The 19773-nt window shown below is 44.5% G+C and overlaps 1 protein-coding gene across 4 annotated transcripts in view; it reads left to right on the forward strand.

Annotated features, from left to right (window-relative positions):
- The window catches only part of RECK (reversion inducing cysteine rich protein with kazal motifs), a 764658-nt gene that overhangs the window by 290824 nt on the left and 454061 nt on the right, over window positions 1-19773 (forward strand). For 3 of the 4 annotated variants that reach the window (XM_069730404.1, XM_069730400.1, XM_069730401.1), the window contains one exon: window positions 484-681. The exons of the other annotated variant lie outside the window; for it this stretch is intronic. In XM_069730404.1, coding sequence (XP_069586505.1) covers window positions 484-681 — 198 coding nt within the window. The remainder of the gene's footprint in view (window positions 1-483; window positions 682-19773) is intronic. 4 annotated transcript variants of the gene reach the window in all.

The raw sequence follows: 19773 nt of genomic DNA on the forward strand, positions 1-19773 counted from the left end.
ATTTATGAGGAAAATTACTTTGCCTTTGGACCACCCCTTTAACAAATTCAAGTAAAGATTAATCCCATTTGTAACCTTTTACTTCTCCAAATTCAAAACTAATACTTGCAAATTATTATTGCTAACCTAATTTTGTACTGTACAGAGAAGCATAAACCAGAGACACTGCAGAATGTGGTCTGTTAGGGTCATTGTGAATAATTTAGTAATCATTGCAAGCGTGACGGGTATAGACCTTTTTTTTTTACCAGCGTTTTTTGTTATTGACCTTTGTACCCTAGTGTAGCATTTTATTTGTGACTTTAATGTAAGATTCTGTAATAATGTCATAACTTTAATATACAGTTATTTACTATTTTTTAGAAAATTCTTATTATGGACTACATGGTATAATAGTATTCTCCATGTTTACGGTAACTAATCTAGATACTTGGTCTAAAAGTGATGGATTAAAAGTGTATTATTGTTTTTTTTACTTTTCAGTGGGTTCTGTATGCTGTAGTTATGCTGGTCGGCACACTAACTGTCGAGAATACTGCCAAGCTATATTTCGAACTGATTCATCTCCAGGACCATCCCAGATAAAAGCAGTGGAAAATTACTGTGCAGCCATCAGTCCGCCACTCCTGGAGTGTGTAAATAACTACACACAGTCCTACCCAGTGAGAAATGCAAGCGACAGTAAGTTAGCATTTTGCTCAACTGAGCTGTTTAGCAGTTAAACATTGTTGATGGGCCATCAGGAAATTAAAATTAGTCTTCATATTTTACATGTAGAGAAATAGAGCTGAATATACAAAATATTGTATTTCTCAAATGACAAATCTTAGTTTTAACACTTAATAATAATCTTTATTTATATTACCAACATATTCCGCAGGGCTTTACAATTCAACAGTTAATATACAAATCATAAGTAAAAACGTTAATATAATAATCTTTATTTTTTTATAATAATCTTTATTTTTATATAGCGCTAACATATTCCGCAGCGCTTTACAGTTTGCACACATTATCATCACTGTCCCCGATTGGGCTCACAATCTTGAATTCCTATCAGTATGTCTTTGGAATGTGGGAGGAAACCGGAGTGCCCGGAGGAAACCCACGCAAACACGGAGAGAACATACAAACTCTTAAACATAATACATAAACATAATACAATAATTTAAGCAAAAATAATGATGACCCTGCTCGTTAGAGCTTACCATCTACAATTCAGCCTACGCTGCGCAGAGACTTCGGACATGACACCTGATGTGCAGCCAAAGTATGCTAGGTGTTGCTGCTACATTGCAGCACAATACGAATGCATGTAGGTGCTTTGCTACCCCGAGTGTACATCTAATGCGCTAAGCAAGTCGCAAAAAATCTGATGCAATTTGACTTCTTGCGACTTGCTTGATGTGATTGTAGAACCCCCTAGGAGTCACTATATACTGAAATACCTAGTAATCTTTGGTCTGTCACAGTCAAAGTATCCATGCACCCCCAACCTTAAGGCTATGTGCACACGTTAGGATTATTTGCAAAATTTCCTGAACGAAACTGGACTTTTTCCGCAGGAAATCCACATGCATTTTTCGCACGTTTTTCTCGTGTTTTTGGTGCGTTATTTTGTGCAGAATTTTTGAGTTTTTTTCGGAGCTTCCCAATACATTAACCCCTTCCCGACCTGTGACAGCATATGCGTCATGAAAGTCGGTGCCAATCAGACCTGTGACGCATATGCTGTCACAGAATGATCGTGTTCCTGCAGATCAGGTGAAAGGGTTAACTGTAATTTCACCTGACCTACAGGAACAGGGGGAGGGGTACTTAAGCCCGGGGGGTGGGTGGCTTTGCCCCCACGTGGCTATGATCGCTCTGATTGGCTGTTGAAAGTGAAACAGCCAATCAGAGCAATTTGTAATATTTCACCAGTTAAACTTGCTGAAATATTACAATCCAGCCATGGCCGATGCTGCAATATCATCGGCCATGGCTGGAGACCCCGATCCAACCCTGCCACCGACTGACAGCGGCAATCTGCTGCTGCCATCAGCCCTCCTCTCCCATTCGTCCTGTCCACTGCCCCCCGTCCTGTCCTCCGTCCCCCAGCCTGTCCTCCGTCCCCCCTGCTGTCTGATCTCACCCCCTCTGTGCCTCCCGAGTCCTGGCATCCCTCCCGCTGCCGGCAGTCTTCAGCGATGGGCGCCGCCATCTTCCAGCCAGCAGATTCATTCATTCCTGGGGTACATTTTGATCGCTGTGATACAACCTATCACAGTGATCAAAATCAAAAAAATACCACCCCCACAGGTAGAGAAAATAATAAAATAAAGATAATATATTTTTATTTTTCCACTAGGGTTAGGGTTAAAACTAGGGTTAGGGCTAGGGATAGGGTTAGGGTTAGAACTAGGGTTAGGGTTAGAACTAGGGTTAGAATTAGGGTTAGGGTTGGAATTAGGGTATGTGCACATGGTGTGGATTTGGCTACGGATCCGCAGCGGATTATACAGTACCATGTACCATGAAAACCTATGGAAATCCAAATCCGCTGTGCCCATGGTGCAGAAAATACCGCGCGGAAACGCTGAGTTGTATTTTCCGCAGCATGACAATTCTTTTGCAGATTCTGCATGTGTTTTACACCTGCTCCTCAATAGGAATCCGCAGGTGTAAAACCGCAGGAAATTCACAGGTCAAATGCAGTGTGTTCTATCTGTGGATTTTGCAAAAACGGTGCGGAAAAATCCACGCACACATCCGCAACGTGGGCGCATAGCCTTAGGGTTAGGGTTGGAATTAGAGTTAGGGTTGGAATTAGAGTTGGGGTTGGGATTAGAGTTAAGATAAGGGTTAGGGGTGTGTTGGGGTTACGGATAGGCTTGTAGTTAGGGTTGGGATTAGGGTTAGGGGTGTGTTAGGGTTAGGGTTGTGGTTAGGGTTATGCTTAGGGTTGGGATTAGGGTTAAGGGTGTGTTGGGGTTAGTGTTGGAGTTAGAATTGAGGGGTTTCATCAGGGGCACATCAGGGGGTCCCAAATGCGACATGGCGCCACCATTGATTCCAGCTAATCTTGCGTTCAAAAAGTCAAATGGTGCTCCCTCCTTTCTGAAGCCTGACGTGTGCCCATACAGTGTTTTACCCTAACATATGGGGCATAAGCGTACTCAGGAAAAATTGCAGAACAACTTTCGGGGTCTAATTTCTCCTGTTACCCATGGGAAAATAAAACATTGGGGGCTAAAAATTCATTTTTGTGGGGGAAAAAAATTATCTTTTTCTTTTCACGGCTCTACGTTATAAAATTCTGTGAAGCACTTGGGAGTTCAAAGTGCTCATTACACATCTAGATAAGTTCCTTGGGGGGTCTATTTTCCAAAATGGGGTCACTTGTGGGGGGTTTCCACTGTTTAGGCACATCAGGGGCTCTGCAAACGCAATGTGACGCCCGCAGACCATTCCATCAAAGTCTGCATTTCAAAACGTCACTACTTCCCTTCCGAGCCTTGACGTGTGCCCAAACAGTGGTTCCCCCCCAATTATGGGGTATCAGCGTACTCAGGACAAACTGGACAACAACTTTTGGGGTCCAATTTCTCCTGTTACCCTTGTGAAAATAAAAAATTGCTTGCTAAAAATAATTTTTGATGAATGAAAATTTTTTTTTTTAATTTTCACGGCTCTGCGTTATAAACTTCTGTGAAGCACTTGGGGGTTCAAAGTGCTAACCACACATCTAGATAAGTTTCTTGGGGGTCTCGTTTCCAAAATGGGGTCACTTGGTGGGGGTTTCTACTGTTTAGGCACATCAGGGCTTCTGCAAACGCGCCATGGTGTCCGCTAACGATTGGAGCTAATTTTTCATTCAAAAAGTCAAATGGCGCTCCTTACCTTCAGAGCCCTGCCGTGTACTCAAACAGTGGTTTACCCCCACATGTGAGGTATCGGTGTATTCAGGAGAATTTGCCCAATAAATTTTAGGATCCATTTTATTCTGTTGCCCATGTGGAAAGGAACAAACTGAGGCTTAAAAATTTTTTGTGAAAAAAAAAGTACTTTTTCATATTTACGAATCAATTTGTTAAGCAGCTGGGGGTTCAAAGTGCTCACTATGCATCTAGATAAGTTCCTTGGGGGGTCTAGTTTCCAAAATGGGGTCACTTGTGGGGGAACTCCAATCTTAGGTACACAGGGGCTCTCCAAACGCGACATGGTGTCCGCTAAAGATGGGAGCCAATTTTTCATTGAAAAAGTCAAATGGCGCTCCTTCCCTTCCGATCCCTGTCGTGCGCCCAAACAGTGGTCCCCCCCCACATATGGGGTATCGGCGTGCTCAGGACAAATTGTACAATAACTTTTGGGGTCCAGTTTCTCCTTTTACCCTTGGGAAAATAAAAAAATTGTTGCTAAAAATCATTTTTGTGACTAAAAAGTTAAATGTTCATTTTTTCCTTCCATGTTGCTTCTGCTGCTGTGAAGCACCTGAAGGGTTAATAAACTTCTTGAACGTGGTTTTAAGCACCTTGAGGGGTGCAGTTTTTAGAATGGTGTAACTTTTGGGTATTTTCAGCCATGTAGACCCCTCAAACTGATTTCAAATGTGAGGTGGTACCTAAAAAAAAATGGTTTTGTAAATTTTGGTGTAAAAATGAGAAATCGCTGGTCAAATTTTAACCCTTATAACTTCCTAGAAAAAAAAATTTGTTTCCAAAATTGTGCTGAGGTAAAGTAGACATGTGGGTAATGTTATTTATAAACTATTTTGTGTCACATAACTCTCTGGTTTAACAGAATAAAAATTCAAAATTTGAAAATTGAGAAATTTTCCAAATTTTTGCCAAATTTCCATTTTTTTCACAAATAAACACAAAAATTATCAACCTAAATTTACCACTGACATGAAGCCCAATATGTCACGAAAAAACATTCTCAGTAGGGTTGAGCGAAACGGGTCGGCCATTTTCATAAGTCGCCGACTTTTGGCAAAGTCGGGTTTCATGAAACCCGACCCAATCCCTGTGTGGGGTCGGCCATGCGGTACGCGACTTTCGCGCCAAAGTCTTGTTTCAATGATGCGAAAAGCGCCATTTCTCAGCCAATGAAGGTGGACGCAGAGTGTGGGCAGCGTGATGACATAGGTCCTGGTCCCCACCATCTTAGAGAAGGGCATTGCAGTGATTGGCTTGCTTTCTGCGGCGTCACAGGGGCTATAAAAGGGCGTTCCCACCGATCGCCATCTTACTGCTGCTGATCTGAGCATAGGGAGAGGTTGCTGCCGCTTCGTCAGAAGCAGGGATAGCGTTAGGCAGGGTACATTAACCCCCAAACCGCTTGTGCTGTAGCGATTTCCACTGTCCAACACCACCTTTTGTTTGCAGGGACAGTGGAGGCTACATTTTTTTTCCCTCAGCGCTGTAGCTCATTGGGCTGCCCTAGAAGGCTCCCAGATAGCTGCATTGCTGTTTGTACACCGCTGTGCAAACCAACTGCTTTTTTCAAAGCACAAATCCTGTTGCTCCTTCCATTCTGCACAGCTTTCTTGTTTGTTTGTCCACACTGTTGACTTTTTTTGTGCAGCAGTCCACTCCTTGTTATTGCTGCCTGCCATACATTGCTGAGATTACTGCAGGGAGATAGTAATTGTAGGACAGTCCCTTTTTTTTTTGTTTCGTTATATCTCTTCAAGCCACTTTCTGCCACAGAAAATATACTCTAATATAGTGGCCCAGATTTATTCACTAGTCTCCCTGAAGAAGAAATGGGTGCAGATTAACATTGGCAAATCTGTATCACTGGCAGTCCTGTGTGTGGCATCTGTGTCTCATTTTCTGGCACAGAAAACATACAGTCTAACAGTGGGCCTGATTTCTTGCCAATTCTCCCATAAATAAAAAAAAAAAAAATAGTGGGAGATTAAGATTGGCATTTCTGCTTCAGTGCCACTCCTGTGTGTGCCACCTGTCTCAAATTGTGTGCCACATTAAACCTAGTGTGTAATACTGGGTCAGATTTCTTTTAAATTCTCCCTGGAAAAAAAAAATAGTGGGAGATTAAGATTGGCATTTCTGCTTCTGTGCCACTCCTGTGTGTGCCACCTGTCTCAAATTGTGTGCCACATTAAACCTAGTGTGTAATACTGGGTCAGATTTCTTTTAAATTCTCCCTGAAAAAAAATAGTGGGAGATTAAGATTGGCATTTCTGCTTCTGTGCCACTCCTGTGTGTGCCACCTGTCTCAAATTGTGTGCCACATTAAACCTAGTATAATAGATGAAATGTGGATTACATCCGCGCTGCTGCGACAAATAATAGATCCAGATATACTTGTAAGATGTTCGGGTGGTTTATTCAACGCGTTTCGAAGCTCATGGCTTCTTCTTCAGGAAGTTTCCACACAGAGATAGCGTGGATGTAATCCACATTTCATCTATTATAACGGTTCTCAGAGGTCGCAGCGCCGACCTGTGGATCTGCAGCAGCTGACAAACTACACAATCTTGTACTGTGTACCACCAGGTGAGCAGTTCTCTCACAATTGATCAGAAACAATCCTGGGGAAAAGACCCTATTTGCGCTTTTTTTTTCTCCTATCTTTCAATACTAGTAACATTAAACCTAGTGTGTAATACTGGGCCAGATTTCTTTTCAATTCTCCCTGAAAAAAAAAAAAATAGTGGGAGATTAAGATTGGCATTTCTGCTTCTGTGCCACTCCTGTGTGTGCCACCTGTCTCAAATTGTGTGCCACAGAACATATACTGTATGAGAGTGGGCCACATTTCTTCAATATTCTCCCAGAAAAAATAAAAAGGGGGAGATTTGAATTGTTAGTGTCTGCATCAGTGTCAGTCCTGTTAGTGGCATATCTGTCTGCCACTGGAGCTGTGTACTGTGTACAGAAGTTTGAGTTCACCTTGTAACTGGTTTTACAGTAACAAATACCGTTAGTTTGCTTACGTTTTTGAAACAATGAGGAAGTCTGGTTGAAGAGGTCGTGGCCGTGGGCGGTCATTGGCAGCTGGTAATGATGGTAGTGGTGGTGGAGCATCAGGTGGTCGTGGGAAAAGCAATATAGCACCTAAGTCTCGAGTTATTGAGCCAAGTTCGTTGTCTGGCTACACAAGGCCTCGAATGCTCCCTTTTCTGGGAGTAGGAAAATTGCTTTTAATGCCGGAGCAGCAAGAACAAGTTTTGGCTTTCCTTGCTGACTCAGCCTCTAGCTCTTTCGCCTCCTCTTCTGAAATTGCAAAATGTAAAAGCAGCGCTTCGTTAGTGGATGTTCACGGTCAGGGACAAGTCGCTTCCTTGTCTTCTTCACCAAGAACAACAGAGAAGGATGCGTCAGGCGACACAACGGGTTACTCCATGGAGCTCTTTACACATACCGTTCCTGGGTTAGAAAGTGAAACAGTTAACAGGCCATGCCTATTACAAGTTGAATCGGACATGGAGTGCACAGATGCACAGCCACAGCCAGATTACTATGCTGTTCCTTTGACTCAGACCACAACATTGCCCTCGCAGTGTACTGATCCAGAATCAGACCCTGATGAGACTATGGTGCCCCGTCACGAACGCTATACCACCGGCTTACACGGTGACACAGACGAAGTTGCACACGAGATAGAAGAGGAGGTCCTAGATGACCCAGTTGTTGACCCCGATTGGCAGCCATTGGGGGAACAGGGTGCAGGCGGCAGTAGCTCTGAAGCGGAGGAGGAGCCGCAGAAGGCATCAACATCGCAACAGGTACCATCTGCCAGGCCCGTATCTGGCCAAAAACGCGTGGCAAAACCAGTTGTAGGACAATGTGGACATCCGGTTAAAGAAGCTCAGTCTGCAATGCCTGAAAAGGTATCCGATAGTAGAAAGAGTGCAGTCTGGCATTTTTTTTTAAACAACATCCAAATGATCAGCGCAAAGTCATCTGTCAAAAATGTTCAACTATCTTAACCCCTTTCTGACATTAGACGTACTATCCCATCGAGGTGGGGTGGGCCCCTATGACCACCGACGGGATAGTACTTCATATGCGATCGGCAGCGCTCACGGGGGGAGCGCCGCCGATCGCGGCCGGGTGTCAGCTGCCTATCGCAGCTGACATCCGGCACTATGTGCCAGGAGCGGTCACGGACCGCCCCCAGCACATTAACCCCTGGCACACCGCGATCAAAGATGATCGCGATGTGCCGGCGGTATAGGGAAGCATCGTGCAGGGAGGGGGCTCCCTGCGGGCTTCCCTGAGCCCCCCGCAGCAACGCGATGTGATCGCGTTGCTGCGAGGGTCTTACCTCCCTCCCTCCCTGCTCCAGGCCCGGATCCAAGATGGCCGCGGATCCGGGTCCTGCAGGGAGGGAGGTAGCTTCACAGAGCCTGCTCAGAGACTGTGAAGCCTGCAGTGCTGCATGTCAGATCGGTGATCTGACAGAGTGCTGTGCACACTGTCAGATCACCGATCTGTGATGTCCCCCCCGGGACAAAATAAAAAAGTAAAAAAATAATTTTCAAATGTGTAAAAAAAGAAAAAAAAAATATTCCTAAATAATGAAAAAAAAAATATTATTCCCATAAATACATTTCTTCATCTAAATAAAAAAAAACAATAAAAGTACACATATTTAGTATCGCCGCGTCCGTAACGACCCGACCTATAAAACTGGCCCACTAGTTAACCCCTTCAGTAAACACCGTAAGAAAAAAAAAAAACGAGTCAAAAAACAACGCTTTATTATCATACCGCCAAACAAAAAGTGGAATAACACGCGATCAAAAAGACAGATATAAATAACCATGGTACCGCTGAAAACGTCATCTTGTCCCGCAAAAAACGAACCACCATACAGCATCATCAGCAAAAAAATAAAAAAGTTATAGTCCTGAGAATAAAGCGATGCAAAAATAATTATTTTTTCTGTAAAATAGTTTTTATCGTATAAAAATGCCAAAACATAAAAAAATTATATAAATGAGGTGTCGCTGTAATCGTACTGACCCGAAGAATAAAACGGCTTTATCAATTTTACCAAACGCGGAACGGTATAAACACCTCCCCCAAAAGAAATTCATGAATAGCTGGTTTTTGGTCATTCTTCCTCACAAAAATTGGAATAAAAAGCGATCAAAAAATGTCACGTGCCCGAAAATGTTACCAATTAAAACGTCAACTCGTCCCGCAAAAAACAAGACCTCACATCACTCTGTGGACCAAAATATGGAAAAATTATAGCTCTCAAAATGTGGTAACGCAAAAAATATTTTTTGCAATAAAAAGCGTCTTTCAGTGTGTGACCGCTGCTAATCATAAAAATCCGCTAAAAAACTCGCTATAAAAGTAAATCAAACCCCCCTTCATCACCCCCTTAGTTAGGGAAAAATTAAAAAAATGTATTTATTTCCATTTTCCCATTAGGGTTAGGGCTAGGGTTAGGGCTAAGGTTAGGGTTAGGGCTAAGGTTAGGGCTAGGGCTAGGGTTGGGGCTACAGTTAGGGTTGGGGCTAAAGTTAGGGTTAGGGTTTAGATTACATTTACAGTTGAGAATAGGGTTGGGATTAGGGTTAGGGGTGTGTCAGGGTTAGAGGTGTGGTTAGGGTTACCGTTAGAATTAGGGTTAGGGGTGTGTTTGGATTAGGGTTTCAGTTATAATTGGGGGGTTTCCACTGTTTAGGCACATCAGGGGCTCTCCAAACACGACATGGCGTCCGATCTCAATTCCAGCCAATTCTGCGTTGAAAAAGTAAAACAGTGCTCCTTCCCTTCCGAGCTCTCCCGTGTGCCCAAACAGGGGTTTACCACAACATATGGGGTATCAGTGTACTCAGGACAAATTGGACAACAACTTTTAGGGTCCAATTTCTCCTGTTACGCTTGGGAAAATACAAAACTGGGGGCTAAAAAATAATTTTTGTGGGAAAAAAAGTTTTTTAATTTTCACGGCTCTGCATTATAAACTGTAGTGAAACACTTGGGGGTTCTAAGTTCTCACAACACATCTAGATGAGTTCCTTGGGGGGTCTAGTTTCCAATATGGGGTCACTTGTGGGGGGTTTCTACTGTTTAGGTACATTAGGGGCTCTGCAAACGCAATGTGACGCCTGCAAACTATTCCATCTAAGTCTGCATTCCAAATGGAGCTCCTTCCCTTCCGAGCCCTCCCTTGCGCCCAAACGGTGGTTCCCCCCACATATGGGGTATCAGCGTACTCAGGACAAATTGCACAACAACTTTTGGGGTCGAATTTCTCCTCTTACCCTCAGGAAAATACAAAACTGGGGGCTAAAAAATAATTTTTTGGGGAAAGTTTTTTTTTTTTTTTTTTCACGGCTCTGCGTTACAAACTGTAGTGAAACTCTTGGGGGTTCAAAGCTCTAACAACACATCTAGATGAGTTCCATAGGGTGTCTAGTTTCCAAAATGGTGTCACTTGTGGGGGGTTTCTACTGTTTAGGTACATTAGGGGCTCTGCAAACGCAATGTGACACCTGCAGACCATTCCATCTAAGTCTGCATTCCAAATGGAGCTCCTTCCCTTTCGAGCCCTCCCATGCGCCCAAACAGTGGTTCCCCCCCACTTATGGGGTATCAGCGCACTCAGGACAAATTGCACAACAACTTTTGGGGTCCAATTTCTCCTGTTACCCTCAGGAAAATACAAAACTGGGGGCTAAAAAAATAATTTTTGTGGGAACAAATTTTTGTTTTATTTTTACGGCTCTGCATTATAAATTTCTGTGAAGCACTTGGTGGGTCAAAGCGCTCACCACACCTCTAGATAAGTTCCTTAGGGGGTCTACTTTCCAAAATGGTGTCACTTGTGGGGGGTTTCAATGTGTAGGCACATCAGTGGCTCTCTAAATGCAACATGGCGTCCCATCTCAATTCCTGTCAATTTTGCATTGAAAAGTTAAAGGGCGCTCCTTCCCTTCCGAGCTCTCCCATGCGCCCAAACAGTGGTTTACCCCCACATATGGGGTATCAGCGTACTCAGGACAAATTGTACAACAACTTTTGGGGTCCAATTTATTCTCTTACCCTTGGGAAAATAATAAATTGGGGGCGAAAAGATAATTTTTGTGAAAAAATATGATTTTTTATTTTTACGGTTCTGCATTATAAACTTCTTTGAAGCACTTGGTGGGTCAAAGTGCTCACCACACCTCTAGATAAGTTCTTTAGGGGGTCTACTTTCCAAAATGGTGTCACTTGTGGGGGTTTTCAATGTTTAGGCACATCAGGGGCTCTCCAAACGCAACATGGTGTCCCATCTCGATTCCAGTCAATTTTGCATTGAAAAGTCAAATGGCGCTCCTTCGCTTCCGAGCTCTGTCATGCGCCCAAACAGTAGTTTACCCCCAAATATGGGGTATCGGTGTACTCAGGACAAATTGTACAACAACGTTTGGGGTCCATTTTCTCCTGTTACCCTTGGTAAAATAAAACAAATTGTAGCTGAATTAAATTTTTTGTCAAAAAAAGTTAAATGTTCATTTTTATTTAAACATTCCAAAAATTCCTGTGAAGCACCAGAAGGGTCAATAAACTTCTTGAATTTGGTTTTGAGCACCATGAGGGGTGCTGTTTTTAGAATGGTGTCACACTTGGGTATTTCTATCATATAGACCCCTCAAAATGACTTCAAATGAGATGTGGTCCCTAAAAAAAAATGGTGTTGTAAAAATGAGAAATTTCTGGTCAGCTTTTAACCCTTATAACTCCCTAACAAAAAAAATTTTGGTTCCAAAATTGTGCTGATGTAAAGTAGACATGTGAGAAATGTTACTTATTAAGTATTTTGTGTGACATATCTCTGTGATTTAATTGCATAAAAATTCAAAGTTGGAAAATTGCAAAATTTTCATAATTTCCTTTTTTTTTCACAAATAAATGCAAGTACTATCAAAGAATTTTTACCACTATCATGAAGTACAATATGTCACGAGAAAACATTGTCAGAATCACTGGGATCTGTTGAAGCGTTCCAGAGTTATAACCTCATAAAGGGACAGTGGTCAGAATTGTAAAAATTGGCCCGGTCATTAACGTGCAAACCACCCTTGGGGGTAAAGGGGTTAAGCAGAGGTCAGAATCTTAAAAGTCTAAATACAAGTTGCATGCGTAGACATTTAACCACCATGCATTTGCAAGCCTGGACTCAGTACCAAACGTCCCTTAAGGTTGCAGCACCCTCGGCCAATGAAGCTAGTCAGCAACGCTACATCCCTTCCCTCACTGTAAGCCCACCATTTCCCGCACCACCTGCAGCAAATGTGCAGATTTCGTCGCCAGGCCAAAGCAGTCAGGGAATCACTAGTTTCATAGTAGGAAACACTGCATGTAGGGCACCAGCAAGAATACCATCTCCAACCCTCTCTCAGTCTGCCATGTCCACCGGCACCACCGCTAGTTCCACGATCTGCAGCTCTCCAGTCCAGCTCACCCTACATGAGACTCTCGTTAGGAAAAGGAAGTACTCATCCTCGCATTCGCGTACACAGGGTTTGAACGCCCACATTGCTAGACTAATTTCATTAGATATGATGCCCTACCGTTTAGTTGAAAGCGAAGCTTTCAAAGCCCTGATGGACTACGCAGAACCACGCTACGAGCTACCCAGTCGACACTTCTTTTCGAGAAAAGCCATCCCAGCCCTCCACCAGCATGTAAAAGACCGCATCGTCCATGCACTCAGGCAACCTTTGAGTACAAAGGTGCACCTGACAACAGATGCATGGACGAGTAGGCATGGCCAGGGACGTTACGTGTCCATCACGGCTCACTGGATTAATGTGGTGGATGCAGGGTCCACAGGGGACAGCAATATTGGGACAGTTCTGCCTAGCCCACGGTCTAGGAAACAGTTGGCTGTAGGCGTTCGCCCCCCCCTCCTCCTCCTCCTCGTCCTCCTGCAGAAGCGAGAGCTCGTCCACAGACCGCAGTCGCACGAGCACTCCATTCGCAGCTGCCACTGTTGCACACGAGGTGTCCCATTATGGGACACCTAGTGGCAAGCGTCAGCAGGCTGTATTGGTAATGAAGTGTTTGGCTGACAACAGACACACCGCGGAAGTTCTGTCCGAGTTCTTGCAGAAAGAAACTCAGTCATGGCTGTGCACTGTACATCTTGAGGCAGGCAAGGTAGTGAGTGATAATGGAAGGAATTTTATGGCTGCCATAGCCCTTTCACAACTGAAACACATTCCTTGCCTGGCTCACACCTTAAACCTGGTGGTGCAGTGCTTCCTGAAAAGTTATCCGGGGTTACCCGGCCTGCTCCTCAAAGTGCGCAGACTTTGCGCGCATATCCGCCGTTCGCCCGTACACTCCATCCGTATGCAGAACCATCAGCGGTCTTTGAACCTTCCCCAGCATCGCCTAATCATCGACGTTGCAACAAGGTGGAACTCCACACTGCACATGCTTCAGAGACTGTGTGAACAGAGGCGTGCTGTTATGTATTTGTGGGAGGATACACATACACGGGCAGGCAGTTGGATGGCAGACATGGAGTTGTCAGGTGTGCAGTGGTCGAAGATACAAGACCTGTATTTTGAGGAATGCACATGGCTGGTTAGTGCAAACAACGCCATAATAAGCATGAGCATCCCCCTAATGCGTCTGCTGATGCAAAGTTTGACGCACATAAAGGACCAGGCGTCTGCAGCCGAGGAAGAGGGAAACCTTGATGACAGTCAGCCGTTGTCTGGTCAGGGCAGTCTACAGGACGAGGTAGCGGGCGAAGAGGAGGAGGACGAGAAAGATGATGGGGATGAGTATTTTTTGAATGAGGAAGCTTCTCCGGGGCCAGTAGTAACTGGTGGCGTTGCAAGGCCGGGTTCAGGTTTTTGCTAGGGAGACAAGTGACGTAGATTTGCCTGAAACTGCCCCTCAACCCAGCACAACCGCAGATTTGACAACTGGAACTTTGGCCCACATGGCGGATTATGCCTTACGTATCCTAAAAAGGGACCCACGCATTATTAAAATGATGACCGATGACGATTACTGGTTGGCCTGCCTCCTTGATCCTCGCTATAAAGGCAAATTGCAAAATATCATGCCACATGAGAACCTCGAACAAATATTAGCAACCAAACAAGCAACTCTTGTAGACCGTTTGATTCAGGCATTCCCAGCACACAGCGCCGGTGATGGTTCTCACACGAGCTGCAGGGGGCAACAGGGCAGAGGTGTTAGAGTTGCACAAATCAGAAGTGGCGTTGGACAGAGGGGTTTTCTGACCAGGTTGTGGAGTGATTTCGCAATGACCGCAGACAGGACAGGTACTGCAGCATCAATTCTAAGTGACAGGAGACAACATTTGTCAAGTATGGTTACTAACTATTTTTCATCCCTTATCGATGTTCTCCCTCAACCGTCCTTCCCATTTGATTACTGGGCATCCAAAATAGACACCTGGCCTGAATTGGCAGAATATGCATTGCAGCAGCTTGCTTGCCAAGCAGCTAGTGTGCTATCAGAAAGAGTATTCAGTGCTGCTGGTTCAATATTGACCGAAAAAGTACTCGTCTGGCTACCCAAAATGTTGATGATCTAACCTTCATTAAAATGAACCACTCCTTGATTTCGAATTATTTTGCCCCACCTTTCCCGGCTGACACCTAGCTTTCCTAGAAAAAGGTCTTGCTTGTGGACTCGTCTTACTGACTGTTCCAATCTCTTAATTTGCAGCAGCTGTTTGTTTAGCATAAAACAGGTTTACACCTCCCTAAATGGGCTAACTTCCCCCAAGGGGCCGTGGTCGCGCCACTTGGCGCAAGCACCCGTGAGAGTGCCGTTTGTCTGAAGAGGTGGGTGTGCCCACTTTTGGTCGACGGCACTGGGTCCCTCATAGTACAATAAAGTCTCTGGCGGTGGTGGTGTGCACCCAACATCAGACACACCGTTGTAACATGAGGGGCCCTGGGCCTGTACCACCGGCCACAAGAGAGTCCCCCCCTTCCAGCTCAAACAGTGCTCTACCACTTGCAAAATTATCTCTCACAGCTCCACCAATGTTTAGTCTATGCGCTGACATCCTTCAATGCCTGGCACTAACAATACCAATTTGTTGACATGTATGATGCTAGTTAAAATAGTCAGGGTCATTGTCCTATATTGACACCAGTAAATACTTAGCGCCAAATTACTATGTTTGAAACTCAGCAGAGGAGCCCACCCCTGTACCTAAGTATGCCACCCTTTTGTTTTTTGGTTTTGTTGTTTTGCGAGACATTAACATCTATTTTTTTTTTGGGAGTACTAAATGTGTCAGACACTCCTTCCAATCGTCCTCCACTGACCACACCAATGCTGCCTGTGTACCTCTGCAAGATAATTCAAACTGCTTTGAGCCTAATTTTTTTTATTTTAGGCCTACTAAGTCTGTCTGCGGTTCCTCCTTCCAATTGTCCTCCGCTGACCACACCAATGCTGCCTGTGTACCTCTGCAAGATAATTCAAACTGCTTTGAGCCTAATTTTTTTTATTTTAGGCCTACTAAGTCTGTCTGCGGTCCCTCCTTCCATTTGTCCTCCGCTGAGCACACCAATGACGACCGTGTAACCATGTAACTTTTTGTCATCCTGCAGTGAGCCAACTTTGTGGTGTAAGGCCTACTAGCCGTGTATGTCTGCGCCACTTAATACAGCTGTCCTCCTCTAAAAAAAAATACCAAAATAGTTTTTTAATCGAACAACTGCAGTGGGGCTACTAGTTTGGTTGGGGCCTACTAAGATTGTCTGTCGCTCCAAGGTGTTCTCCTGATTTACTTTCCTGAGTTTCAATCTTCAGGCTCGTCTTAAATAGTTTTTTAATCGAACAACTAGAGTGGGGCTACTAGTTTGGTTGGGGCCTACTAAGATTGTCTGTCGCTCCAAGGTGTTCTCCTGATTTACTTTCCTGAGTTTCAATCTTCAGGCTCGTCTTAAATAGTTTTTTAATCGAACAACTAGAGTGGGGCTACTAGTTTGGTTGGGGCCTACTAAGATTGTCTGTCGCTCCAAGGTGTTCTCCTGATTTATTTTCCTGAGCTTCAATCTTCATGCTCTTGTTAAGTAGTTGTTGAAACAACACTGCATTTGGCCTACAAGTTGGTTCTGGGTTGTAGAGACGGTGTCTGTCGCTCCAAGGTGTTCTCCAGGTTGCCTCTCCATAGCTTCAATCTTCATGCTTTTGTTAAGTAGTTGTTGAAACAACACTGCATTAGGCCTACAAGTTGGGTCTGGGTTGTAGAGACGGTGTCTGCCGCTCCAAGGTGTTCTCCAGGTTGCCTCTCCATAGCTTCAATCTTCATGCTCTTGTTAAGTAGTTGTAGGCCTAATGCAGTGTTGTTTCAACAAGTTGGGTCTGGGTTGTAGAGACGGTGTCTCCCGCTCCAAGGTGTTCTCCAGGTTGCCTTTCCCTAGCTTCTATCTTCAGGCTCTCGTTAAATTGTTTTTAATATAACACTGCATTTGGCATACTTGTTTTGTTGGCCCTACTAACGGTGTCTGCCGCTCCTTGATGTTCTCCTCCACTGAACAAACCAGTGCCGCCTGTTTACTTCTGTTACCAATTTTGAACTGCATTTAGCCTACTTACTGATTTGGGCCTACTGACTGTGTCAGCCTCTTATTGCAGTTGTCCTCCACTGAACAAAGCAATGCCCCCTGGTTAGTCCTGTTACCAATTTTGAACTGCATTTAGCCCACTTTATTCTTTGGGCCTATATCTGTGTTTCCTCCTCATCCTGCCCATTGCCCAGCCAGTGATAGATGAGTCTGCTGGTACATTGACCCATAACGCAACATTCCCCGTGCACGCTACACAGCAAGATTGTGACCCTGCTGAAAGTCAGGTTCCCCTTCCCGCATACCATACCACCTTACATGGGGACAAAGAGGAAGGTGCAGATGAAAGTGCAGGTTCCTTCATCAGGTGGGGGGAGGAATACTCATTGGCGACGTCACTGGCACAGGGCCCCTCATAGTACGCAAAAGTGACGCTGCCGGTGGGAGGCGCCCCCGCCGTGCAAACACACCGCCGTACTTTGAGGGGCCCTGTGCCAGTGCCAATGCCAACGAGTGGGCCCCCCCTGCTTGCTCAGGATCACAGCACTTGCAAAGTTGAAATACTTACCTTTCCCTGCTCCACTGCCGTGACGTGGTCCAGATTTCCTGGGCCCACTAAATACTTGAACCAGCCCTACCCCCCACAACTTTAGCCAAATGACCCCCAATTTCCAATGCCTTACTATTATTATAAGGTAAATTAAGATTGACAAGCTTCAGTTACAAGAATGGATGTTTTTGCCATTAAAATGGGCACTGTAGGTGTTTTCCTGGCCTCCACTCACTGAAAAATGAAAAATGATTTTTCATTCCTTCTTTACAGCGAACGCTGCTGGAGAGAAGCAATGAATGGGGCTTCATCACCACATGCGGGGGGACAGCGCTTACAGTAGCGCTGTCTACTGCACGGCACACAGACTGCACACGGACAGCATCCGTGTGCGGTACGTGTTTTACACGGACCCATTGACTTTAATGGGTCCGTGTGATCCGTGCGCTGGGAAGAAGGGATGAAACTGTAGCGCTGTCTCCTGCACGGTCCGTGTGGTCTTCAGTCGACACACGGGCGGCACAAGGCTGCCACACTGATGTGCTACGTAAGCACACGGACACACGGACAATTCCGGTACTGATTTTTCCGGCACCAAAATTATCTGGACGTGTGGGACAGGCCTAAGGTTGTGTGCTGAATAAAACTGGTTCTTGACTTTGGTATGTGTAACAGAAATCTGACATACAGAACTTGTTTCTTTTGCAGTGCTATATACATTTTTTTAATGAACCCAGATGTTACTATCATGATTTCTAGCATACAATATACAAGTTTGGGAATCCCTCAGAATGTTCCATAATTCTGAATAAATTTGACTTATCGGATATTACATTAGTTCTAAAAGTAGATAAAAACAACCAATTAAAAAAAGGAGTTCAAATATTAGACTTTGTCATTGTTTAAATGAGGAAAATAAAATGGTTATATTTCTGTGAGTGGCCAAAGTGTGTGAACCTTTGCATAAACAGCATATAAAGATCTCTGGTTGTTGATTAATTCTACACATCGGCTTGAAGAAATTCTAGCCAATTCCTTCTTATAAAACATTGTCAACCCTTTTATGTTGATCGGTTTTCTCCCATGAGCAGCTTGCTTCAGGTCGTTCCACCACATTTCTATAGGATTAAGGTCAGGTGTCATGTGACTGTAGTTTGATATCCCGATGCTAAGGGCTCCTTCCTATCCCTAAAGCTAAGGGCCCCCTAGTTATCCCTGCTCCCCAAATTACTTCTAATGGTGAAGATGCCAGTGCCACATACCTTGCCGAGCTCCTGAATCAGCCCTTATCTGTCCTCTCCCTCACCAGGGAAGTGGGGAGTAGTTGTATATATGAATACAAAAGCCACACTAACAAGGGAAGACGTGCAGTGATAAATGAAAATACCAATCATAGAAATATGCATTCACAAACAACAGAGTGGAACATTGGGAAGTAAAATGATGGAACAACCAAATAGAAGAGGATGAGGCTATGCACACAGGCAAATCACCAAGCAACAGTCTATAGATCATCACTCCAAACGCCTCCTCAACAAACCTAAAACTATTCTGATTGCCAGAGGAGTGTACAAATGCCAGTGGCGAGTATAAAAAGCATAGGGTTGTGACCAACACTGAACAGCTGAGATCATCAAAGCCAGGAAGCTTCAGACACTATCAACTGGACAAATGTAAACATGCACCGTTTAATATGATGATGAAGTGCTTCTAATCAGTTCAGGAGTATGTGGAATCAAGCATGGCAGTCTTCTGGCTCCTCTCTGTCATGGTGAACCCGTGACATCAGAACTTTGACTTGGCCATACCAAAACGTTAACTTCATTCTTCTTTAACAGTTCTTAAGCTCATGGGTAGATGTTTTGACATTCTCCTTTTGTAATTTGCAGATGCAATTCAGAATTAATTGTTCTGTGAATGACAGCTAGCTCAGGCACAGCAAAACAGGCCCAAAACATGACACGATTTACAGGTGGTACGACTCTTTTAGGCTCTTATACTGTGTTTTTCTTTTCTTTTATGGGGAGTATATTATACTATGTGGAGGACTATGGGGAGTGTATTTGTCACTATTCATATTTGGATTCGTGACAGCTCTGGTTCTGCTATAATTTAAATGTTGCTATATTCCTTTTGAGCCAGTAAGGGTTGATGTCAGTTTCCTTGCTGGCAGCTGCTTTGTTGCTGGTCAGCTGAGGTGGGTGGTGACCTCTTCCGCCATAATTTAAATCTTCATATGACACATCAGCTGACTGTTGGTAATAGCATTATCTATGAAGACCAGCCTGGAATTTGTTGCTCTCTGGTGCCAGTGGTGTATCAGCTGCTTCTGTGGCGTTCGGTTTCCTGGTTCCATATCCTATGCTGTTTGGAGCTTGGTAGCAGAGGCAGTAGCTAAGTATTGTTTTCCATTTCCTTGTCTGTCTTGTGTTTGTCACTTCCCCTGTGTTGATACCATCTGCAGTGGTGAGGCTAGCGTCCTTGTCTGTCAGTGCACTAGCCAGGGTATAGTGAGATGACAGCTTGGGAAAAGGCACGTGACGGCGGCAGGAGGAAGGACCCGCATAGGGGAGCTTAGGGATAGGCACAGGCTGGAGTTAGGAGATGCCCCATCCCTCGCTCCCTACTGTTAGGGCCTTCCTCTCCCTATTCCATTCTGTTGTTTGTGTATGTTGTGCCATCCACCGGA

Source organism: Ranitomeya imitator, chromosome 6 (assembly GCF_032444005.1).
Source record: "Ranitomeya imitator isolate aRanImi1 chromosome 6, aRanImi1.pri, whole genome shotgun sequence".
Taxonomy (NCBI): Eukaryota; Metazoa; Chordata; class Amphibia; order Anura; family Dendrobatidae; genus Ranitomeya; species Ranitomeya imitator.